At 37.3% G+C, this 26,006-nt stretch overlaps 2 protein-coding genes across 17 annotated transcripts in view; one reads left to right on the top strand and one right to left on the bottom strand.

Annotated features, from left to right (window-relative positions):
- CAST (calpastatin) overlaps positions 1–14,603 on the top strand; it is a 108,401-nt gene extending 93,798 nt beyond the window's left edge. For 9 of the 12 annotated variants that reach the window (XM_058726623.1, XM_058726612.1, XM_058726602.1 and 6 more), the window contains 8 exons: positions 2,406–2,501; positions 4,170–4,277; positions 5,570–5,662; positions 7,126–7,170; positions 7,609–7,704; positions 8,900–8,971; positions 13,025–13,090; positions 14,027–14,603. In XM_058726623.1, the coding sequence (XP_058582606.1) occupies positions 2,406–2,501; positions 4,170–4,277; positions 5,570–5,662; positions 7,126–7,170; positions 7,609–7,704; positions 8,900–8,971; positions 13,025–13,075 (561 nt within the window). In that variant the 3' untranslated portion in view covers positions 13,076–13,090; positions 14,027–14,603. The remainder of the gene's footprint in view (positions 1–2,405; positions 2,502–4,169; positions 4,278–5,569; positions 5,663–7,125; positions 7,171–7,608; positions 7,705–8,899; positions 8,972–13,024; positions 13,091–14,026) is intronic. The other 3 variants (XM_058726581.1, XM_058726551.1, XM_058726539.1) reach the window with 1 other exon arrangement.
- A 1,255-nt stretch (positions 14,604–15,858) lies between these two features.
- The window catches only part of ERAP1 (endoplasmic reticulum aminopeptidase 1), a 127,746-nt gene continuing 117,598 nt past the window's right edge, over positions 15,859–26,006 (bottom strand). For all 5 annotated transcript variants that reach the window (XM_058726489.1, XM_058726474.1, XM_058726480.1 and 2 more), the window contains 6 exons: positions 24,965–25,121; positions 24,138–24,322; positions 23,029–23,190; positions 22,405–22,545; positions 21,764–21,845; positions 15,859–17,519 (listed from right to left, as the gene is read on the bottom strand). In XM_058726489.1, the coding sequence (XP_058582472.1) occupies positions 17,364–17,519; positions 21,764–21,845; positions 22,405–22,545; positions 23,029–23,190; positions 24,138–24,322; positions 24,965–25,121 (883 nt within the window). In that variant the 3' untranslated portion in view covers positions 15,859–17,363. The remainder of the gene's footprint in view (positions 17,520–21,763; positions 21,846–22,404; positions 22,546–23,028; positions 23,191–24,137; positions 24,323–24,964; positions 25,122–26,006) is intronic.

Raw genomic sequence — 26,006 nt, 5'->3', positions numbered from 1 at the left:
AAAAGTAAAATAAGATAAAAACAAAGAGGTAGGCAAACTATATGTGATTCTTAAACACAGAGAACAAACTGAGGGTTGCTGGAGGTGAGGTTGGGGGGGGGGGATGGGCTAAATGGGTGACAGGCATTAAGGAGGGCCATTGTTGGGATGAACACATACGTAACTGATGAGTCACTGGGTTGTAGTCCTGAAACCAGTTAAGTGTATGTTAACTAACTTGAATTTAAATAAATAAATTGAAAATTAAATAAAAAAGAAAATAGCAGCCTGAGACTAAAATGGCTCATAGTTGCTTGATTTGAAATAACTAAAATTTTTTAAGATACCAACAAGTGTAAAAGAGAAAAAAAAATCTTATTAAAATAGCATAAATCAATGTAAGAATCAAATTAATCATTTATAGCCAACAGTTGGTTTTTATGAATGACTAACATTTTATAAAACATTGGCAGAAATAAGAGAAAAGTTACCAGTAAAATTAAAATTTTAAATTTAAATGATCAAAAACCAATATGTACAATAGTTTTTTAAAACAAAATGTAAAACACAATTCATAGAATCTAAGCAAAAGAAAAACTGAAGACAATAGAACTGTTTTCAAACTTTGCTTCCAAGAGAAGTTTAAAATTGACTCTTAAGTGTTTAACAGCAGTTGGTCTCATGTGACATAACCATATCTTCAAAAATATGGCTTACATAGTTGCTTCTACAAATAATGATGGTCCTAATCTTAAAACTTGATCAATATAGCATTTTTAACTAAAGTCACTTAAATCTGTAGATGTATAATGTTTAACAAAGATAATATACAATTATTAAAGTAATAAGTATCAGTCAGAAATTAAATATTTATTTAATATTAGAATTTATATAGCATAGTAGTGTATCAAATAAGAATAATTATATCCATACAGAAGATGTATTTCAAATGTCACCTTTAAAAAGTAGACAATCCCTTAATGTATTAAAGAGTATCTATTTAATTTCAAGAATCAAATATTTGGAGTTAAACTAGAAGCATTTCCTTTAAAAACACAGTATAAAAAATTCTATTATCTTTTCTGCTTAATGTTGTATGAACAATCATTAACAACACATGAAAAAGAAATGACAAGTATTAAAAAGGAACATTTGTGTATTTGCAGATATTCCTAGTTGTAGAGAGCACATATGTAGTTAACATTGTGTATGCTGTGTACATCAGTAACAGATTAGAAAATACAATTAAAATGAGATGTCAGACATGTAAAGAAAAGAGCAATACAAGAAATGAACAGAAAAGTTAGAATATGAAAAAATTAAAATATCTAAGACAGTCTGACTCAGTGTCTGAAAAGTCATGACAATTCTTTCTAGTCATCTTATAAGTTATTTTTAAATTAAAATAGCAATAAGGTACTTTGTATAGCCCAGTAAAATTATTCTAAAATATGTTTGAAAAGCAAAGACATAAAAACATGAAAAAATACTGAAAACCATTTTTCAATATTTCTAGGAAAGATTAACCCAACTAAATGCAGGGATTGATTTATATGATAATTATCAATTCAATTCTGAATCAGAAAACAAAACTGTAGATCAATGGGAAAAATCAAGAAATGAACATAAAAGATTTAGTATATTTTTAAAAGGAGAATGAATCATAATCTCACAAAGATTCTGGAATAATATGCTATTTAACATTAAGAAAAAATAATAAAACAAACCTCACACCATATAACAAGTATAAAGCAACACTTGTACATCATTATCCATCTCATATCAAAATTAAAAATATGTAACAAATATCTAATTGGGGCAAGGAAGGCCATGGAAAACAAGCATGCTTAATTCATTGCTTTTAGCTTTATGACTTTCTAGCAACTGTGGAGGGAGCAGTCTGGTGGAATGTAGGCAGCACCAGAAAAAGAACCACTGGTAGAACTCCTACAGAGTAATTAACAAAGAAGAAAGCTGAGAAATTGCAAACAACCTAAATGTACACCAAGGAACATGTAAATAAACCATGAAACTCTTAAGTCGTTATGAGATTTTTGAACATTTGGAATAATAGATAGGAATAGAAATCAGGAGATTGTGTAAACTGCAACTATGGAGGAGGAAATAGAATACAAATTAAGATTACTTGTTACTTTGAGGAGCACCTGGGTGGCTCAGTGAGTTAAGCTTCCGACTCTTGATTTCTGGCTTAGGTCATGATCTCATCGTGGGTCTGTGCTGGATGTGGAGCCTGCTTGAGATTCTGTCTCTTTTCCCCAAAAGATTATGTGTTACTTTGCATCCATTTGGATGAAGAGAATAAACAGTAATAAAGTATTAAAAACTGTATTTAAGCGATGGCATTGCAGGCATAGTTTTGTGTAATATACTGTATGTAATAATTTTTTTTCTTTTTCTTTTTAAAGAAATTTGAAGAAGCTAACCTTTCTGCTGCCATCTCTGAAGTGGTTTCCCAAACCCCAGCTCCAACCACATACTCTGCTGGCCCGCCCCCTCATGTGGTAAGCAACATAGAAATATATTTTTGCAGCAGCAACAACAAAATAAGGAAGACAATAGGACCCTTGCCTTAGAGTAAATGAAAATAAACAAAACTGTTGAGAAGATAAAGCACTTTCTGTTTTAGAAGAGGTGTAGACTGGCCATTTGGAGAGATGACAGTATATCTGAAATAATTAAATTAAAGAGTGTTTATGAAATATTTCACACACTTTCCTGGAACTTAATATTATTGCTACTTTATTAGAATTGAAAGAGCAGTAGTGTGCATTGCACATTTATTTGAATTATTAGATTTAAAAAAATCCTTTAGCTTTCCTGATTATTTTCTCCTCCCTTTAGATTTTTCCTGACACATGCTATAAATACTACCTATTATTTAACCTCAAGTTTATTCTATGGAATTGCTCAGTGTTCGAGCCGCTTCTCCCCAAAATTCAAGCATGTCATGGAAGAGCAGTTTTCCTCCCGTTCATTCACACCAGTAAAACATTGTCGTTTTCATGTTAGCAATACAAAAACCTCAGCATCAATATTGTTTTAATTATTTACATGTCCTGAGGCGAGGCTGTGGGACCAAAGCTTTCCCAGACTTCCTTGATTAATTTTCTGTGCAGTACGAAATTATACACTATCGAGGCGAGGAGACCGCAGCACATCAAAGAGATCGCCCTAAACCAGATCCCCATCTCCTTTGGTTGAGAACAAGTGCCTCATTTGCTAGATGGAGAGGAAGTAGCTTTAGTGAAGTCAGCTATGCTTACTTTCCTTTTGATGTAGCATCAAAGCTTACTTAGTGCTGTAGTCTTAGATTCTGAATGAATTTTCATCCCGTTGGGTCAGTCTCAGGATCATCTGAAAATATCCAGAAGCCCAAATGACAAAGCCCAGACTCAGCTGTGGGTAGCTCCTCCATTAAGAGCTATAATCCTGAACTCCAACGAATCACTTAAAACCAGTAAAATGCTGTGTGTGTGTGTATGTGTATGTGTGTGTATGTGTGTTCACAATGATGAATGTGCCTGTGCACAGAAAGGAAGAATCATTATTAATTCAGGCTGCCAGTTACGCTTCAGCTCCTAATCGTGAGGTGAGGGGTTCTGCCTTGGGTGAGGCGATTGGTCAACATCTGCAATCCAAAACCTGTATGCCTTTCACAAGTATGTTTTAGAACACCTTTCCCATCACTTTTCCCATTGGAAAGTCTAATTTCAGTTCCTGTTTTACCTAAAGATATCACTCAAACTAGGTGTACATCTTTATCTTTACTTAAATGAATACAGGTGAATAATGAAAAAAAGCTACCATAATTCATGTATTTTTTTTCCCCTAGGGACATTAGACTGTCACCAGTTGTGTTGCATACACTGAACACATCATAAGGCACATTTTCCAACAAATCAGACCAGGAACCCCCTATTTTTTGGAGGAGCCTATTTTTTTTTTTTTTTTTTTTTAGAAAAGAAAGTCATCTGGGATTCAAGTGGAAGTGTGGAGAAGGAGATTTTAGGGAGAAGGAGCTCTACCCAAGGGCCACCTTCCACGACTCTACCCACCTCCTTGGTTAAAGTCTCATGAGTTGATGGAGGTCTTATTGGCCGTGGCAGGCCCACATTCCAGTAGGTGACCTGATTTTGCTAGCCAGCGACTAATTCAGATTGACTTTTTAGCAGGGCGACAACAAGGAATTGGACGATGCCTTGGATCAACTTTCTGACAGTCTAGGACAAAGGCAGCCTGATCCAGATGAGAACAAACCAATAGAGGATAAGGTCAAGGTAAAAAAAATATGTATATACTAATAAGTGAAATTTAAAGTTTAAAGCATAGAATATCCTACACTGCACATAAAAGGAAAAACAAACAAACAAAAAAACATCTGGCATTTCAGTGAACAGTTGAATGACTTAAGTCTCATTTTTTCCTTCTCTATAGTCTGTTGTATTTATTTCCTCAGTGAGGACCATGCGAGTGCACAGGTTCAGGCACATGTCCTATTAGCGAGACCACACTTAGTTATGATGGAGAAGTGCCGCTCTACTTTAATTTCATTCTCTTCCCCATTAACTTTTCTTAGTTTTATCTGGTAATAAGCATATATCAGGTGTATGGCATTTTTAGGATGACCTGTTTGGTCCATATAAGGGCAGAGGTCCCCTAATTGCCAGAGTTTTCCCTATCAGCCTCCTGAGCCACCATTAACACTGCATGCAAACCCCCAAATGAAGCACTAAGCCAGGAGTAAGCACTGTGGAGAGGCATGTCAGCAAGGCACACACTGTTAGCCCCACCCACCTTCTAGAACAAGAATAAATGCTTATTCCTGCCTAACAATATACGGTACTAAATGACCCCTTCACCTTGAAACCTGGAAGTAACTAGCCACCCAAATCCATGTTCCAGAATGTCCCAGGGCATTTCAAAGGATCCTGAAGTCTTAATTCCACCAGTGTTACAGGAATATTGATGTGAACTTCACCTGTATTTGAAAAATGAAATGATAATGATGGCAGAAAAATAAAGCCTGTTCTCTCCTACTGGTGGCTGGGGGGTGGTGGGGGGTGAATGTCACTGAACCAGTTCCAGACATGCCCCAGTCAGGTGAGGATGCGGGGAGGGTTAAAGGTACTCCCTGCTATGCCATTTGCTGCTTGTGCTGGCCCCTCAAGGTTTGCTCACGCACGTCCAAGTTGTAAGTATTTTACCTCTAAATATCAAGATCCGAAGACTTGATCTTTTTATTTAAAAAGTGAAATTCACATAAAGACAAAAGATAGTTTATACCATTGGGCTTTATCTCTTTTCATCGTTTCTAAGGATAAATATTTCATCATTTATTTTAAAATACAAGGTAGAAACTCACACAGTCTAGGTGTGGATTGACCTAGAGAAGCACCTGAGTTTACTTTGTTTTCCATCAACTATTGTTGAAGTCTGTTGAAGTCATCCGTTTTGTTGTTACTTGGAAAATAAAAATTCTGTTTTGCCTCAGTAAAGTACAATAAACACTGAGTGCTACAAGTGTTGTGTAATTGAAGGAGAAAATATTGTATCTATTCCATGTTTGCAGGAAAAAGCCAAAGCTGAACATAGAGACAAGCTGGGAGAAAGAGATGACACCATCCCCCCTGAATATAGACACCTCCTGGATAATGATGATGAGGTAAATGAAGGCAAATGTCTAGGTTGGATATATATCACAAAGCTTCTTAAATTCAGATATCAGTTGAAATGAATAGGAGGTGCACTTTAACAATAGCATAAAATTGTAACATGACTGAGTGCTTTTAATGTGTTTCTGATGAACAGGTTGTCTAGAATTCTGTTGAATATTCATCTGAACCAATACCATATGATGTTCACTGTGCTGGGTGCTGTGGCGTAGAGATGAATAATGTTCAGTCACTCACCAGTGCTGAACAGTGATTCCAGGGCAGTACACAGATGAATTCTCTTTGCAAGAAAAGGCTATAAAAATGATAGTTGTGGGGTGCCTGGGTGGCTCAGTCGGTTGAGCGTCTGACTTCAGCTGGTACTGAACTGATTTAATAGGGCAGATAAATAAGGCCCTTCCATGACTTGGGGTCTTCCTCTACACTTCCACCAGCACTATTCAGAGTAAGGACAGGCAACACTATAGTCCTCACCACAAGTCCTATTTCTATATCTAGATATGCTCTATCAAGTTTTAGGGGTGCCTGGGTGGCTCAGGTCATGATCTCTTGGTCCATGGGTTCCAGCCCCGTATCGGGCTCTGTGCTGACAGCTCAGAGCCTGGAGCCTGCTTCGGATTCTGTGTCTCCCTCTCTCTCTGCCCCTCCCCTGCTTACACTCAGTCTCTCTCTCAAAATAATAAATAGATATTATAAAAAAAAAAAAAAAAAGCCGCTGGCCTTCTGTTTCTAACATAAAGCCAGATTTTCTTAGGTCAGCTGGGCCTGTATCCTTCCCTTTTGGCTCCTCATTGCAAGTCACTTGTATGACGAAGAACCTTTCCAGGCCTGTTCAAAGAGAAACAAGGAAGCCAGGTTACATCCTTCTCTTTCTATACTGATTCATTTGGTGGGTTTGAGGATGCCCTGGTTTGAAGAGTGTTACCTTCAGTGTCTCTTATTACAGAAATCCATTCTCCTTGCTTGCATTCAGTATTCCCGAAGATAGCAATTCTGCATCGTGCTAGAAGCCTCCCTGCCTTGCTAATACTGCCTTACCCTGCTTGTATTTTGTGGGAAAGGTATTGTTTAAAACCCTTGCCTTTGTAGATGGGTAAAGTCCCTGCTGAGTTGTACTTGTAATCCTGGAAAAAAAAAAAAATCTCTATATGCCATTCCAGCCCCTCAAATCATTCCAAAGTTTAATCTTTTATAAATAAGAAAGAAAAACACAGGTTATTTTTAATAATATTCTAAGTAGCAATTTAACATATGATGGCAGAAAGTTCCTTAATAATTGTTTCCTTCCCTTCTCTTCCACAACTAGACTCTTTCTTGAGGTTTATCAGTTACTGCAAAACAATACTCCGTTGTATCTCAGATCGTTAGACAATAGATTTTACAGTTACTGGCTACACCTAAGTAAACTTTTACTAAGATCTATGTTTAACCAATAACCTGCCTTATTTTTAAGGGCAAACCCGTAAAGCCACCTACACAGCAACCCAAGGACTCAAAGGTAAATATCATAGCAGCATATTCCCATAAGGAAAGGTTTTTTTTTCATTCTAGCTGAACTTTAGTTTACATTTTAGAAATCTGAAATTTATTGTATGGCTACCCTGTGTTTGGAATGATGTGAAGACATACATGTATGAACGGGTGTGTGTGATTTCTCTTGGTTAGCCCTTACAAGAGCGTATTCAGACAGTTCCATGTTTCAGATAGAAAAATTGAGGCTCAGAATACTAAGCAAACATGTATAAAAGAGGAGAAAGTAAATCTGTAAGGATTTTCATGTTTTAATATCTCCTTTATTGTACATTAGTTTCTTAGGAAAAGAATGCCAGCAAGGTTTCCTTTTTCTTGTAATATTTTTAGTGATGTGGAAAAATGTTCCTTATGGTATTTTTGCCTTGTGCTCCTTCACTGATGGTTATTTCTGTTAATATCTCAGAAATCTGCAGCTGACAAAGACCCCATCGATGCCCTCTCAGGTGATTTTGACAGCTGTCCTACACCCCCAGAAACCTCAGAGAAGACAGCAGAGAAGGTACTGTGCTACTTTAATATGGCCTTTCTTTGTGTGAATACATAGAGTTGTAGGCTACATAATGAATTCAATGATGCCATAGCATCAATGGCAATGATGCCATCTTTTTCCATATGTATCGGTTTAATACAGTAGTAATTCAAGTGCATTTGTAAAACATTCTCAATATTATTTCGTAAATGTTTTCTATGTTGCTCTATAATCTCCATAGCCACCATGTTTGATTTCCACACTAATGAGTTTGACACTAATGCTTTGTCTGTGTTCGTTTATTTATTTATTTTTGTTTGTCTATGTTCATTTAAAATGAGAGCAGTCCCTCCCTGCACTGTACCTTCTCATGGCTGTTGCCCTCTGGGATTCCCTCTCCTTTCTACCCTGCCCAGCTGGCTGATTCCCTCCCTCTGGGCCCAGTTCAAGCATCAGCTCTTATTGCTTCTCCCTTCCCAGGCCAAGGTCAGGGGCCTCTCCTCCATGCTCTCCTGCACCTGGGGGAGAAGGTCTTTGCCTGTGTATTTGTACCAGTGAGCTGTGCACTTTACAAAGCAGCCGTGGTCAGTATTAGCAAAATTCCTGGGATACAGCAGGTACTCAAAACATGTGATTAAAGATGAATGAGGAAAATATGTAGTACAACATGTGTGTGGCATATATAAGTCAAATAGAAGGAAAAGAGAATTAATGCCCTTCCTTGTTATTTTCAGAAGAATTGATAACTGCAGATCTGTTTGCTGTTGTTTTGCTCTTATTAAACACCTCTCCCAATCACTGAATTGTCAGTCCTCCCCATATTGGGTGATTTAATTTCTAGACCACCTCAGCATCCTATTTCTCATTCCTGGATAAATAATGCCTTTTGGTGAATGGGACTTTCTCTGATGATTTCATTGTTAAAGTTGTTTTCCATAACACTGAAAACAGTATCTCATTCTTGCTCTATTGGCACATAAAACCCAGTCCTGATAGAAGCAAGCTCTGTTTTGATGACCAAAATTCCTCATGGAAATTGGCAGAACATCACTGTGACCCACATTTTCTACTGTATTTGTAAGCGTTTTTACTTCCCAACTTAAACACTTCTATGTATATTCAAAGTTTTCCATTTTTTAATTACACTTGATTTGATTGCAGCCCAGAGTTAACTGTTAGAGGGACTGATGATAACAATAACCTTATGGCGTTTCCTTTGCTTTAGGACAAAGTCAAGACAACTGCTCCCAGCTCCAAAGCACCCAAGAATGGGGGTAAAGCAAAGGATTCTGCAAAGGTAAAAAGCACTAAATATACTACATATTAGCTTAGAAATTACATGGAGTGGCATTTATCCTTTTAGTCAATTTAGTTTCTAACTGGAATCTATTTAGAATAAAATAATAGTTTAAGCACTATTGATCCTGTAGCATATCTTGGTAAAGAAGTTGATATTAAAATAGGAACTTACTTTATAAAAGTATGTGGGACTTTAGAAATCTAAATGATCATTCTTAACACAATTCAAGTTTCTTGCATTTCCCCCCTTTATCACACAAAGTATGGAAGACCCCACCATAATTGTACAGTTTGTGATACCAGCCATCTGTGCTAGCCGATAATCAGTGTAGGATCCCTCCCCTTCCAAAACCCTCTTTCAGCCACTTCCCACCACTGTCTGCAGATAGCCTTGCCTTCAACTTTAGAGAGGAAAATGAGGCCACCTTGCACAAAATCCCTAAGGTCCCTTCCCACCTACCCAAAGACAAATCCTCTCCCCCGCTTGCCCTGATTTGGCCCTTCTTTCTGAGGGGTCAATAATCACCTCTCTCTAGTATCTTCAACCTTTTAATCTACTTTTCCTTTGTATTGTAAACACATTCCAGTTCTTTTGCCATTTTAAAAGCAATTCTCAAACTTAGAAGCCCTTCTGCCTATAGTCCCACTCCTTCCATCCCTTCACCAACCTTCAAACATCTATAGCAAATATTGGGAAGGGTGAATTTTTTTTACACCTTCTCCTCTCCAAAGACTCATACCACTACTTGAAATTGCCTACTGCACATTTTCTACTTGTGGATAACACATTGGCAAGACAGATTCATATACTGTATTTCACCAAATCTAAACGGCCAGTTATAAACTAAACAATTACTTTATATACCATGAAGAAAAAAAGTCAACAACTTATTATGATATATGATTCACTATAAAAGTCATAGCAAATTCATGGTGGGGGAGGGGAAGGTAACACCAGGGAATGTGGTTTGTATAAATTTTAGAACACAGAAGCAGTATACAAAATTGGAGAAGACCTTAGGGTTTTTATATCCATAATTTTCATTAGATGCCACCTGGAGGGAGAACTGTTAGTTCTGCTTTCTAGAGCAACTTGAAAAATTATGTAGTAAGACTAATGAAGAGAAGTTACAGTGTCCAGAGGCACCTGGCTGCCTCAGTCAGTGAAGCATGTGACTCTTGATCTTGGGTTTGTGAGTTTGAGCTCCACCTTGGATGTAATGATTACTTAAAAATAAAATCTTAAAAAAGTTACAGGGTCCCACTTCTTAGAGCTGGGCATTAATGGAGACAAATGATTGAGATCTTATTATCAAAATTATTCATATTGTGCTCAGAAGGAATGCAAGTTGGATTAGACAATTTCTAGAACTTTTCCCATTCCAAGAACATATGATTTAAAGATTATTACTGTGATCCCCAGACTGTAATGAGAAACTGAAGATACGGCTTTAAAAATAATACTCTAGGCATAGCAAAACTCAAAGAATCAAGATGGTGACCTTGGAAGATCCTGAGCTCACCTTCTCCCACAGACACACCAAATTTATAGCTGCATATGGAACAATGCCCTGTGGAGAGAAAAAAACAAAACAAAAACCCAAAACTAGCTGGGTGACTCTTACTTACCTAGCAGATGAGAGCAGCCCAAATGGAAGCAATGAGGGGACAGGAACACAATCTCACTGTAAACCCAACTGTAGGCACCATGACCCATAATCAAAAGGGAACTCAAAACCCACAGCTTCTTCCTGAGGAGCAAAGAGTTTAAACCCCATATTTGGCATCCTACCTTTTAAGACCTGCATCAGAGAGAATCCCACAAATATCTGGCTTTGAAAACCAATAGGGCTTGTGTCCACAAAACCCACAAGGCTTTAGTGATCTGAGAACTATTCTTAAAGGGCTTGAGACCACAGACACACCTGCTCCAGAGTCCAACCAATTGAAAAGCACCCAGAATTTCTGTGAAAGGTGTAATGGCTTATGTTATGCATTGGCCTCTGAGGATCAAGGCATCTTATTTAACACTCACCTAGGGGCCTGCTTAAATACTTTCTAGGACAGAGGCTGGTGGACACCATCTTTCCCGTCTCCCTCTTCCTCACTTCAGGTCATCAGCATCTCCTGGAAAGCAGTTTAATACACTCATCTGAAAACCCGGTTTTTGTGACTGTCACCCAAGGGACCCCTCTAGATGACTGGGCTCTGGCAGTCAGCAGGACTTAGTTTGTGGTTTCACCAGCCTGTATATGTGTGCATTGTTTAAAGAGTTCTATGTAAGGAATTGGCTTCTAATCAGCTTCATTCTAGGTGTTGACAGAGATACTCCCTTTTGTGACCTTGACAGATCTTGGCACACCCTCAAATACTAGGAGCCACTAAAAATAAAATTGTCCAAGCAGCCTATCACAGAGGTTTGAGAGACAGCCAAGAGCTACAGCAGGGTTGAACAAAAGGGTTTATCTCCTACATGGGGACATTCGTGCAAGACTAGGAGAGGTGTCTATTTAAGGCATAGAAACCAATACAGAGGTAAGGAAAATGAAGCATAGATGAATAGGTTCCAAATAAAAGATCAAACCTCAGGAAAAACAAAAAAACACCCTTAACAGAATGGAGCTAAATGATTTACCTGATGAAGCAGTCAACATAATAGTTATTACAAAGATGGTCACAAAATTTGGGAGAGGAGTGGATGAACACAGTGAAAACTTAAAGATGAGAGTAATGACAAAGTACCAAAGAGAAGTCACAGAGCCAAAGAATACAATATGTGAACTGAAAAATTGAACAGTCGGTGAAGCATAAGAAAGGATTAGTGAACATAAAGACATAGCAGTGGAACTCATCCAATCATAACAGTAAAAAGAAAAAAGAATGGAAAAAAAAGTGAAGATAGGTTGAAGGACTTATAGGACAACATCATATGGGCAAACATTAACAGTATAGGGGTCCCAGGTGAAGAAAAGATAAAGAAAGGGGCAGCAGACTTACTTGAAATGATGGCTGAAACCTTCCCTAACCTGGGAAAGGAAACAGAAATTCAGATCCAGGAAGCCCATAAGATCCCCCAAAAAGATGAATCTAAAGACACCTACACCAAGTAACATTGTAATTTAAAAATCCCAAGTGAAAGACAAGGAGAGAATCTCCAACACAGCAAAAGAAAACCAGTGGTCTCTATCAGCAGATTTTCAGCAGAAACTTTGCAGGCCTGAGGGAGTAGCAGGACCTGTTCAAAGTGCTGAAATAAAAAAACTTCAATGAAGAATGCTCTACCTAACAAAGCTGTCATTCAGAATAAAAGGAGAGCAAGTTTTCCAGATGAGGAAAAGCTAAAGGAGTTCATCAGCACTAAACCAGCCTTACAAGAAATGTGAAAGCAACTTCTTCAAGCTGAAAATAAAGGTTGCTAATTAGTAACAGGAAAACTTATGAAAGTACAAATCTCACTGGAAAGGCAAATATATAGTAAAATTTAGAATAATGTTAAAGTGTAAATTCAGCTTATATGTCAATTTATAACCTCAAAAAAAAGTGAAATCCATAAAAGATATAGGAAACCAGATTGATGATTAACTGCTCATGAACTTACATCTCAAATAGGTTAAATAAGCAAACACATATTTAATTTCAGTTATACAAAGTACATGGTCAAAACGAAGTTTAATAACTCCATATTTAGTAGTGCCCCAATTAAGAGAGAATCAATCACTGTAAAATGAATGAATACCATCCAATAATACCTGTGTTCTTCTTCAATTAACCCTAGCCTTCCAAAAAAAAAAAAAAAAAAAAAAAAGAGAGTAAAAAATTTAAAATCACCTAAGGTTATTTTTAGTTTACAAACTTGAAGGTCAACAGTTCATAGTTTGGGCTAAATGAAAAATCCTTAGAAAGGCCCATTTAATTTTCCTCCACTTTGTCATCTTTTGACCCTTTAATTTTGAAAAGCCCATCTACTCATAAGAATCTTATGATTGATCTGCTTTTTGATACTTAATCCAGGAAAGGAGGGGTTCACTAATGGTTCTGCTTTCCCTTTTAGACAAAGGATGAAACTTCTAAGCTAAAAGCTGATGAAAAAAATACAAGTTAAAGTTCACACTATTTGGTAAGTTCAGGGTTTGTTGTAAATGAAGACAACTGTACCTTGTTACAGACCTGTTTATAGGCAAGGGAAACTAAACCCACTTCTTATTCATGTTCTTTTCATACTATTGGCATAAAATGCACATAGCATTGTCAATAGGTTAATTCACCGAAAAGCAACAAATGGAATAATATGCTCCTGGAATGTTTAAAAACAGTAATCTTATAATTAAGAGCTCTTTAATATATCAGACTAGGCTCTTAAAAATGACCACCTAAGTCTAGTGGACTCTTTGAAACCCAGATGCTTGTGACTGCAGATTACCCAGTTAGCCTGTTACATCATACAGTGAAATGTCCTTACTGATACTGATATTACCAAAATACCAACACATGGTGAGGGGAACACAAGTACCTCTTATGTCTAAAGGAAACTACAGGGTTTTTTTGAAACAAAAGCAAAGGAAATGATTGACCACTTTTGTTCATCTTAGTTTTGCAAAAGTCAAGTACTTTCTTCTGATTGTGACTGAAGAACTTGTTTGGATAAGGCAATCAGGAGATGTACCTTGAGAGCCCTTATATTTCTTATATGTTTCCTATATATAAGAATAGGTGTTAATCTAAGCCATTAAAGCTTATGACCACTGGCTGACCAAATCCTAAAGAAAATAAAAATGTAGGTTAGATTGGGTTACTCTCTCTCACCACGGTCTACTTTTGTTTTGGATAACAAGGGAGGTATACTCATTAGAACTGTTCCAAAGATTTTTCCCCAAGTTAAAGTTTTCTATTTTCTAAATTCTAGAATTTTCTAAAATCATTCTCATGTTTACTCATAGGAGATTCCTTGTTGCTATCTGTTACATAGCATTATTAGTAAATGTTACATTTACTATGCCTATAACAAGAAAATTATGTATTGTTCACTGGATTTCTTTTCTTTGAATTTTTCAAGGTATCTGCCTATATAATCTTCAGCTGGTGAATGGTGACTTTTGAAGGACAAAAGGCTTTGAACAACAGAAAATTTTTCTGGGTGGTTTCTAGACAGTGTTATTTGTTGACTGTTGACATCCTAAACATTGGTTATTCTTTTCCCAGAAAGAAAATGAATTTGGTTCATCTGTGTAACTGTACTGAGTATTGATAAACTTTGAATTTTTAAAAATTGCCTTCAGTTGGGAGAGACGGGAACTCTATATTTCTAAGAGATATATTTGATAGTTTCTTAAAACAACATATAAAAGGAAAAACCTTTGCAGACTTTTGCACATTCTACACACAGTGCCTGTAAATCTCATTAGTATTTGCCATTTGCACTTCTTTTATTGTTAGCATTTGGAAAACAATGCTTTGAACGTGTTTAATGTTCTGATTTCTCATTACCCATCTCCTCTTGGGCTTTAGAACTGTATTTGATGTTTCTTTGGGTTAATGTTTATAAGTCAAACATAAAATATTGTACAGTGGGCACATATCTCCTCTTGGGCTGCTAATAAATTAATAACCTGGACAGACCAGGACATGCTGCACCCAGTACTCTTTTTTTGCCAGAGGTTAGGACTTCTACACCTTAGAGCCAGCACAAAACATACTTAGAATCAAGTCAGAAAAGCAAAATGCAGACTATATGTCACCACGTAGCAAGCTCCAAAAATAAGAAAATATGATCCTTAGAATATTCATATGCCTTGAACTCACTTGGGTTACTGTGTTAAGCTATGCTTTCCATTTTGCTACATATAAGCAGAGCAGCAATTATCTGCTTAGACCACTGCCACTTTAGTCTGTGCACTGTGTACCATCTGGCTTTAAGGAAGGTAGGTTTACCAAAGATAAAAACTTCTTTAAAAAAAAAAAAAAAAAAAAAGCTATCTGAAATTTAAAAACCTGCTTTTCTCCCACAGCAATTCAAGAACTAGGTTCTGATGTCATACAACTTTGAATGGTTTCTCAGATCTTTTGGAAAGAATTGTTTATGAACATAGCACTGATATCCTTGAGGGGATTTCGATAAATAATTTCATCTTTATTTCTTGGTACTGGATGCAGGAAGAGATATCAGGTACATGTCATAAAACTGATTTGGAATTCTTCATTTCAGAAAGCACAGCCTTCCTTAGCATATGTTTTAAGTTCTTATTAGAACTTAGCCGACTTCTCTAAAAATGAGAAATATCACCAATACTGTCCAGAAACTGGGGGGAGGAAAAACAACAACAGTACCTATAATGGGGCATAAAATGATATTGCTAACTCTTCCAAAATTCTCATGAAAAGTCATGCACATATATATAGGATATCATGCTTAGCCCCCTTTAAATGCTGCGTATCTATCCCATGAGAGATGCGGGCATTATTCTATTACTCTAAATCTGGGAAATATAAGCCAGTGCTAGGGAGAGTAAACAGACCTTTTCAAAGCACTGACAAGAAAATAATGAATACTGCTCCTGTGGGATTTCAACTGTATTTCTAAGTCTTTTAATTAGGTAGTATAAAGTTTTCCTTTTTTTTCCAAATGAAATCTTTGACATTGACAGATGTGTTTGCAGGGAAATGGCTGCAGTATTACTAATTTCCCTGCATATACAGAAATATTTTTAAATCCAGAGATTTAAGAAACGCCTGTAAAAGTAAACATTAAAAGGTACCCTGAATATGCCTTTTTGTTCATTAGCAATGTCTTCAAGACTTGGGCGTTTACTGGTAATTAATGATGAGACTAAGCTACAGAGTCTGAGTCTTCTTTTACCTAATTAGGAGGAAATGATTGCAAATGTCTGCTTAGAAGTAAATAGAATTTTTATTCCCAAAAAGGTATTTGCACATTGTTGTAGCAGTATTGTTATTTAGAAAATGGACTTCTCCAGAAGCAAATTAACACAGGTTCCTCAGGTGACCAAAATGAAAACCACTATTTCCATGTTTCATTAAGTCAAAATACAAAACAATTAAAAGTATTTTACATTAAAATCTTGGCTTTGTATGTCTTTTAGAAGGTTAATACCTGGGGGTGGAAATTACCAGTGATTCCTGGTTTTATTTCTCAAACCATTCGACTATGCAATACATATAAAAAGAGAATTGTAAACACATTCATGTCACTCTATTCCACAATATATTAGAACACATTGACATTTTTCATATATTCTTTTAAATTTTATAGTATGTTAAACTCATAAAGGCCTTCAAAGACAACTCACTGCCACACTTAAGCTAATATAAATAATTTCAGTTTCACATTATTTATTGGAGACTCTGCCATGACTTAGTGGCAGTGCCAGTAACAAGGTTTTGGGGAATTATAAACTAGGTCAAATATGGAGCAGAGAGAGGAAGCATCACCTACCTAAGTATCAACAGCTCCCAGGTTCAACTTCAAATGAAAGCTTTCTCCTCTAGACCTGAATGTACTCTGCTTTTTTCAGAGGGACACTGTATCACTCAGGTCCTTGAGGAAATAGACCACACACTCAAATTAGGATTGAGAAGAGTTCTCTAAAAAGGTTTTTTAAACAAAGGTATGGGGATGGATGTAAGGAGCCCACTAGTACTGCTAGGACTATGAAAAGCCAGACTCCCACTTCACCCTCCCCTCATCCTGGAGGGATGAGAGGAGGAATGGTTACTAGAAGGCAGAGGTGGAGAAGGCTGGGTAAAAAGAGGGCTGCTTCTCAGGAGCCAAGCTTTGGTGGAGGCCACCCGAGGCAACCTGCAAGGGCACCAGGGCAATACAACACCCCCATCTATTCTCCCCTACCCCAGCTCCCATCTGCCCTCCTGGGAGACTGACAGAAGTCAGCAAACAAGCCTGATGACATGTGCCTACATGTCAGCCCCTGGACATGTGGCAGGGAAGGGAAAGGTGGAACATGCTTAGTCACTGATCCAGGGGTTCACTGTTCAGCAGTCCTCACTATGCACAGGTCTTTAAAGGAGAGTGACAAAACAGCTTATGGATGACACACACATGGGGAGCAGGGTCTGGAGAGCACAAGGCTTAAGTATAGGACATAAAACGGTAGAAATAAGCTACTCCTCTACAGTAAGGAACCCACCGCTTGGGTTTAGATTGCAGGGTGACACCTGTCAATAAAATACATTGTAGCAGTAACCCATTGATGAACAATTTAGTAGCCCGTCTTGTCACAGGAATAGTCAAATGAGTAAGAAGGAAATGGAAAAAGATCCTCAGCAGAAGCCAAAAGAGCCATCTCTGGTTTGAAAATAATCACATCTGACAAAATTTTAGCATAATGTTACCACAGGAACCACCAAGGAACAAACTGTTAGAGCAGTGCAAGCTTCTCGCTTTGGAGCCACACTCTGATTTTATCAAAATTCTTATCCATCCAACGTATGTTTTCCTCAATGGTTTCAATTGTTTGCTGGACACAACGGAGCTGAGAACTGTTTTCTTTCAAGGAGCTGAAGAATCCTTTTACCTTGTAAGGAAAAATCAAATTTTAAAAATCTGTTTTATTGTATTACACAAATAAACTTTCAGGCTAGTTAAAACAAGCCAAAATTGCAGCATTTGCCCAAATTATACATAGAAGGCAGTGCCCCGTGTCTGGGTAGAATTGTGTACACAGAAATTTAAGCTCTATGAAATGAGCTCATGCATCATGATGTCAAATTCTGCATTTTTCTCTGCAGTTTTATTTATTCCCAGTTGCCAGATTCTAAAAGACTTCACTGTATACCGTTTTATAATTAAGGTTTGAGTGTGTTTATTTAATATATATTGTTATATACACACCAATGCAAGCTTAGTTTTTGTTTTTTGGGTTTTTTTTTTAACATATCTAAAAAGTTAAATGTGCAGAGTATCTTCTTTGCCAAGGAAAACAATTTGAACCCCACAAGTGCAGTCTTTCTCCTTGGGCCTGGCCTTGTAGGTCATTACAGAAACAAGAAGGTTATGGTGGAAATCTCCCAAACTGCCAAATTTTTTACACTAATCCACAATTCATGTATTGTTCCTCCAAGATAAAATCCACACCAAGTTGTCCATGGTTTTAAACAGATAAGACACCGCTGTCTCCTCAAAAATACCTTCCCTGTTTCATGGCTGGGTATCGACTCCTTTAAGCTCACATGAGGAACAGTGTGGCTTTGCAACAGCATTGACTATTGCAGTACTCTGTTTCACCTTTATGTTTTCCTTTATGTTTTCACAGCATTAATCCGTAAGTTTTTGACTCTGTAGACAGGAGGTAAGTCTAGGTCAAGATGCAGTATTTATTAAGCATGGATTCCAGACAGTTATTTTCTTAAAAATCCATGTTGTAGGGGCGTCTGGGTGGCAGTTGGTTGAGTATCCAACTTCCTCTCAGGTCATGATTTTATGGTTCCTGGGTTTGAGTCCCATATGGGACTTGCTGCTGTCAGTGCAGAGCCTGCTTCAGATCCTCTGCCCCCCTTTCTCTGCCCCTCCTCTGCTCACGCTCTCTCTGATTGAGATGTCTCTCTCAAAAATAAACATTTAAAAAAAAATCTGTGCTGTAATATCGTATTATAAATTTGGGAATAAGAATAGGCTTTTGAAAGATCAAATTCCAATATTAAATGATTCAGGTTTGTTTTAAAATTGGTACCTCAATACAACTTTTCAACGAGCTGAAGGCCTGCCCTCTGCTGTAGCAACCTAGACAACACTTAGCATGCCTCATGGGCCTGCATTCAGTTGGAGCTCAGCCTACTGTTACATCCTTTCAGAACTCAAGATTCATACTCAGTTAAAAGAATGACTCCAGGCACTTTACAACAGTCCTATCACATCATTAATTTTACTAATTATTTAATATAAGTTATTTAACTGTTTTCAAATTATTTAAAATAATCCTGAAGGAGCCCTTCATGATAGTACCACTAAGAAAAACAAAACAAAAAACTGTAAGACCTGTAAACGAAGCCAGCTGCTAACCCTTGCCCTTCAACTCTTTTGACCCAAAATTCTCTCTCCTATCTTCATCTACCTTGAGAAATGCATCCTCTCAACTGAGCATTTGGTTCAAACCTGCCTCCTTGAGAACATGTTCTGTGCAATAAGTGGTGTGATATAGAGACAGAAAGACACAGTTTTATCCTACTAACTTGTTTGATCCTTAGTAAACAACTTAACTTGTCTGGGACTCAGTTTTCACTTTGGTAGCAAGAGGATGCTCTTTGCCTTGCAAAGCACGGGTGAGGATGTAGTTATATAATGTGAGTAAAGTGCAGACCTTAAAACCCAGCTTGTATCAGGGACTCAACCTCATCCCTTGTTTCATGACTGGCACTTATTCATCCCTCTGGCTGAATTACTGTGCTAGACACTGAGGAGGAGGCAATGAACCAGGCAAGCAGCCTGTCCTCTGGGAGCTTACACTCTGGCTGGGAAAACAACAAGCGGTAAACTATGATTACTTTAAATATACCACCGTGGACAAAACACACTGAGGTTACGACAGTAACTGGGGAAGGGGGTGGCCTGCTTTAGACAGAGTAGTCTGGGAAGGTAACATGTGATCTGAGATCTCTACAGGATAAAATGAGCCTTTCCACTGGCTCCTTTATCCAAGCTAGGGAAAGAGCAAGCCAGGCAGAGGTAAGAAGTTTAGAGGCTTGGGGCACCTGGGTGGCTCAGTTAAGTGTCCAACTTCAGCTCAGGTCATGATCTCATGGTTCATGAGGTCAAGCCCCATGTTGGGCTTCAGATTCTCTGTCTCCCTCTCTCTGCCCCTCCCCTGCTCTCTTGCTTTCTCTCAATATTAAATAAACATTGAAAAAGAAGTTTAGAAGCTTAGAGACAAAATAAACACCTGGTAGCCCTGGAACACGAAGTGGCTGAGTGACTCAAGTGTTGTTGTATGAGGGTGACACAGAAAAGCATGTGAAAATGGGCTGGAAAGGTGGGCAAGAGCCCAGTCATCATGGTCTTGTGCACATGCAAAGGAAAGTCTTGGGATTTATTCCAAGCTGAATAGGTAAGAGTTCATGGAGGAGTCAGTCATGGGTTGATTTTCAGTATTAAATGTGGAAAATGACTTGGTATTAGCAAATTGGGAAGACACTCAGGAGGCTATAGCCATAGGCCAGGCCAGAGATGAGAAAGTCTTGGGGGTGGAGTAAAAGCAGACAAGTGCACAGATACAATATATATGCTGAAAGCCGAGCCAACAAGACTCAGGGAGGAGTTGGATGTCAGGACCGAGAAGGGCTCAAACTGACTCCCACATTTTACCTGTCAGTAAGACACTCTCCCTTCTGATGACATTCAAGATGTCATTTCCATGCTCTACCTCAGGGCCTTTGCACCTGATGTTTCTTTTGCACATGACAATTGCATTTCCTTCGGTTTCTGCTCAAAGGTCTCCTAATCATTCCATAGAACAAAGCTCCATCCCGTACCCACTCTCTCCTTACCTTGCCTTATTCATCTTAAGACCATGTAACCACCTGACATAGGTTGATCTGTCCGTAACTGATTCCCCAGTAGAATTTAAGCTCTATGAGGGCCAAGACTTTGTCTACTCTGTTCGTCATCATAGCCCCAGAAACTAAAACCATGTTTGCCTTATAATAAAAATGTAATGTCTTTAAAGAAATAACGAGAAAAGACTTGAAAAAGCAAGTGAATGAATGAAATGTTTTGTTGCTATAGATCTGGTCTATGGACAGCTGTCTTGCTACTAACAGCCCCTGACTGGTCTTCAGTCATCACATAGAATAGCTCTGCTGTAGACCTCACTAGAGTTCAATCCTGAATTGTGTGCAATTTTACAAGCCTGCATGAAACTACTGAAAACTAGAGAAAATCAGGGATGCAACAGTTCTTTTGATTTTCAAAGCATTCTCCCTGTATCAAGCTGTATCATGGTGTAACCAGACTATACAATGGAAGTATTCCTAAAAAAAAATAATATTAGGCTCTCAGATTTTATCTAAAGGCAACCTATTTTTAAAGCCATGTAAAATTTGTTCTACACCTTTAGAAAACATTATTAGAGAAGGAACACCACACAATGACCTAGACATCCACTTCCTCAAAGTTTAAGGCCAGAAGAAAAGTTTGCTTTGGTGGAAAACTTTTACATTTCAGGTTCTCTCTTACCAGACAATAGGAATAACTCCTATGGTTTTCTCATTTTTTGTCTTGACTGCTAGGAAGTGGTGATACATTTACAGTTGCAATAAATTATCCTCAGCATAAATCCCTCATACAGTTACCTCTTTCTGTCAATCATGCAGCTTTCTGGTATTTAACATTTCTGTTATATATGGACATTACAAGTTGCCTAAAATTCTTCCTGCAAGTACATGGCATATAAATAAGTAACAAGAAAATCATGAATCTAGATAGTGGAGAACCAAGATTTCAGATTTCCTAACAGCTAGATGATCACATAGGGCATTTATATTTCTCATGATCACTTTTAACATCTGAATAAACAGAGATTAAATGCTTCCAGTAATTTTTAAGCCCTAAAAATTTTAATGGCAGAGCTAAGACTTCTTAACATGTTGACAAAGAGGCATAGTTTTCAGTAATTTATTGTAACTGATTTTGGTTGGTGTCCAAAACACCACAGCATCCGAAAAGAACATCTACTAAGTGACAAAATCCATTCCTAACTCCTCATACCCTTTTGTCTACCCTGTATTTATTAGCTAATTGTCACTTAAATTTAAAAGTTTTGTTTACCTCCTCAAGCCGTGCTCTTGTGGAGAACTGATTTGTTGTTCCTATTACCATATTTGTTAAAGAAGATGAGCCAAGTTCAAACCTGCAAATTGAAGTTGTCAAGATGTATCATAAAGTATTTATTCACTTAACATGTTTTTAAGTGCCATATAGATTTTACAAGAATTAACTAAAAACTGGTTAGGCAGGAAAAAAATCTGACGTGATCCGCATCCTCCAATGTGTTAACATACCACTGTAAAATATAAATACACCAACAGCTGAATAAAAGATGCAGTACCCTAAAGAAAGTGCTAGAGGCTTAGTAAGTGCTATGAGAGCTAGGCAAGTGCAGGTGCAAACAAGCAGAAGTGTTAAAGCAAGACATGGGTTGAACTGTGCCGAGGAAGGCTAATTGGTCAGCAGATGCAGAAAGGGATTGGAATGGAAAATTGGACTACCCAGATTCATTAGTTAGCACTAAATTCTGAGTTTTACATTTTCTAAGAATATTTTTAAAGTATCTCTATGTGCTATCTGCAATAAAAAAACAAACAAACAAAATCCCTTTAGACCATCACTGTTGTTTTACAAACAAAGCTAAAACACAGCCAGGTTAATGGACTTTTCTAGTCACGGCACAATTTTTTGGCACTACTTACTTTTGTATAAGTTTATCCCAATTTTCCCTCAGAAACTGCCAGGCCAATGGATATCCCACCGGGTTCCTGCCAACAGCTCTAAGGATATGTGGAAACTCTTGAATTTTTATTTTATCTCCCTTAAAACTTTCATCTAGTAGCCTAAAATGAATAAGAGAAGAAATGGTAACAACGAATAGTCCTTGGAAAAGTTGTAAGTCATTTCAATAAAATAATGCGTGAAAGAAAAAAAGCCAATCCGTCAATAATAAAGACCAAATAGGTAACTAGAGTGCAAATAAACCTGCTAGATGTACATAATAAAAATTCACACTTATATAGTGTTCACAACACCCATTCTCATATAATCACATTTGTTCATAAGAGAAAATAAATAAGAAAGGTATATCTAAAGGTATGTATTTCTAAACATGTTCTTTTAAAAACATACAAATATATATTCCTTTAAATATTTTTCCTAATACCTGCTTCTCACTAATTAACTACCATACTCATTAGATGTGTGCCCACTTAACTGTTCCCAGCAGAATAGGCAATTCCTGGCCAAGAGAACAAAAACAACGTCAGAAGCATCTGATGTCATTTAATTCCTCATGGCCATGTAAACACGAATGAATTACTCACCACTGAAGCTTTCCCTCATTTTGGCTAATACTGAGGGCAAATTCAATTTCGTTTTTCTCGGTACTGGACAAAGATGACTGATATTTACTATAAAGAAAATCCCATCCTTCAGAGTTCTGGACCCCCACAGCGAACACCGCCAAGGTTACATCACTGGGCAGGCTGCGGAAAAGAACATACCTAGTGAGAGTCTGAGATGTAGGAAGTGTGTTTGAATGTATAATGGTGACCAATTACAAGCTGATAAACTGGCCTGGTGATCAGAGAAATGTGCCTGGAAATGTCAACAAAAATAACCTCTTTCCTTCAGTTAGATTTTAAGAAAGAAGTACAAGAAAGCATCTAAAATTCAGTTTTAAGTCCCGTTCTCAAAAACATTATGTGAAATTCCACTTTGATAAATACCAACATATCTAACATACGTTAATGATGCTGGTAACTCGACGGGTGGTCACTTTTTAAACCAAAAGAAAGAAATGCAAACTAGACTCAAGAAGTAATCCATGAACAAAGGTCAGGAATCCAACGGAGCACTGTTTGGAAGCATTTCTTTAAATGGAAGCATGTATACTTTTTCTTTGCTTAGTATTTCCTGGAGAGATTTAAGCCCCAAATATAACAGTCCTTAAGTACAGCAAGAATCAATTCCAAATACAGGAAGATCCTACTTTGCTTAGACAGTGTCAGCAAGTGTTTATACACACCCCATCAGGGACTTTGGAGGCCCAAAGGAGCTACCTCTATGACAGGCACTGCCTCTGTTCCTATCCAGGATAGCTGTTTTCGTTCTGACCCTTGCCTCTATTAAATTGGAATTATTCTAATCCTATTTTAACTCTGCAAATATTTGAAACATATATATTTATATTTATCTGCAAATATTTGATATATGTATTTATCTTTATATATATAAATTCCTAGTATTTCTTAAAAGAGAAAGTTGAGAGATACATAGATAAATCTTAAAAAATAATTTATTTTCTCAAAAAGTACAGCAGAGGAGACTTATCTATACTTGTTGTTTTTTCCTCCCAACATTTAGCACCAATGATGAAAAACAGAAAAGATACCCTTCATATGAACAAATGGGTTGTTCTGTAAACACAGACCTCAAATTTCCACCAGCTTCCTTCCACTCTCTGAAATAGGCTTCTGCCCTCTGTACACAGGGCTGATACTTGCACATGCAGGCAAGGAGGAGGAGCTGGCTCCGCAGTATTCGCTGTGAGACTGAGCCCTCATCTGTCCACGTCTGATTATCAATGAGGTCCCTCAGCAGCCTGATGAGAAAGGCCTGCGAGAAAGCCACATGTGTCACCACAATGGTCCCAGGCCATCTCATGTTTTATACAAACCAACACACCCTCGGGATATGGGGATTAATTTTTAAAGCTTAATCCAATTCTTATTTTTAAAATCATGTAATTCTGTTTATATTTAATTACAAAAGGGTCAAAAACAAGAAAAAATGATTTTACTATTTCCATAACATTTATAAGTATACCTTCATCTATTTAAAAATCAGGATGAACTGCCATTTTTGAAACAAACTAAGAGAGTTGATAGCACTAAATTTTGAGAGCAAATTATACAAAAGGACTTCATGACATTTTGCCAAAAATAATGCTTTTGTGCCTCTTCCTCAAGTACCAGACTCAGCATATCTTAATAGTAACCATCAAAATGCAGTAGTAAAATGAAATAAGTATTTGCAAAAAGAAAGGAGTAACAAATCCATAAAAATTGAGTACAGATTCTTACCGTCTGTGCCAGTAAGACCCAAATTTTTGCTAGTCTAAACACTGAGTTAATTTTGATTTACTTTTCCTTAATATATGTGAGGACATACATACATGAACAATGGTAAGGATGCTTTCCTACACCCACACAAAAGCAAATCAGTTATGTAACTATTCAATTTATTTAAGGCTTCTACCTTGAACTGATTTTCCACTTCCTTCATATCTCTTTTCTCCATCAGTTTATACATAGGTATCAGCTCATTCAAACCTTGGAACACGGGCATAATTTCAGTTTCATGCTTCAAGTATAGGGTTAAATCCAAGGCTTTTTCAATTGATAGCTTTCCATTGCTGGTCAAGAGACACCATGGTTAGCAGTTTAAAAAAAAATGCAGGAAATCAATTTTTTGTTTCAAAAGATATTTTCATCTCCCAGCCAAACATTAGTCAGATATTAATGCCCCCTTAATAATAGTGACCTTTATATAAGTATCTTTTCTTTCACATATAACACTAGCTTATTTACCATTGTGGAGGAAGTTTCTCGAATAACAGGGCCAGGGCTAACTTGTGGTTAAGAAAAAATGGAGACAGGTCAGCATCTCTCCCTCTGTGGAACAGTGGATTGTGTGTTCAACTTCCAGAGTAAGATGGCAGTTTTCATCAAAATCAGTAATCTTGGTTGCAGAGATTGCCACTCAGTCAAAAGTCTGAGTGTCTGGATTGAACACATTCTTATCTCCATTTCAAAAAGAAACTGAATATAGATGTAAACCCTTCATTATGGAGGCCAGGGGTTAAAAGTCTCAGTGGCAGGGTATATGGTTAGGTAAGTAAACACAAAACCCTCTAAGAATTAAGCAATAATGTTATAGAGGGAAATGGTCTCAGTAACGCAGAAACAGCTAGATAAACAACTTCTGTCCTTATCGTCATTGCTTTTTGCCACCTTGAGAAGTCAGAAATGAAGAACTCAACATTTAGAGCAAAGGTACATGGGAAATGAGAACTATAGAATCATTCCTTCCCACATGGGTGACTCCCCTTAGGACTTCAGTTCTGCCTAAATATTGGAGAAGTTTGAGTTTCAGGTTTAGGAATCATTTCCTTTTTTTTTTTTTAAGTTTATTTATTTTTAAGTATTTATTTTGAGATAGGGAGAGGGAGAGAGGGAGAGAGGGAATCCTAAGGAGGCTCCTCGCTGTCAGCACAGAGCCCAACAAAGGACTCAATCTC

The sequence above is a fragment of the Neofelis nebulosa genome, chromosome 1, assembly GCF_028018385.1.
Source record: "Neofelis nebulosa isolate mNeoNeb1 chromosome 1, mNeoNeb1.pri, whole genome shotgun sequence".
Taxonomy (NCBI): domain Eukaryota; kingdom Metazoa; phylum Chordata; class Mammalia; order Carnivora; family Felidae; genus Neofelis; species Neofelis nebulosa.
Note: the sequence above shows the minus strand (reverse complement) of the source record. Positions and strands in the feature narration are given on the sequence as shown.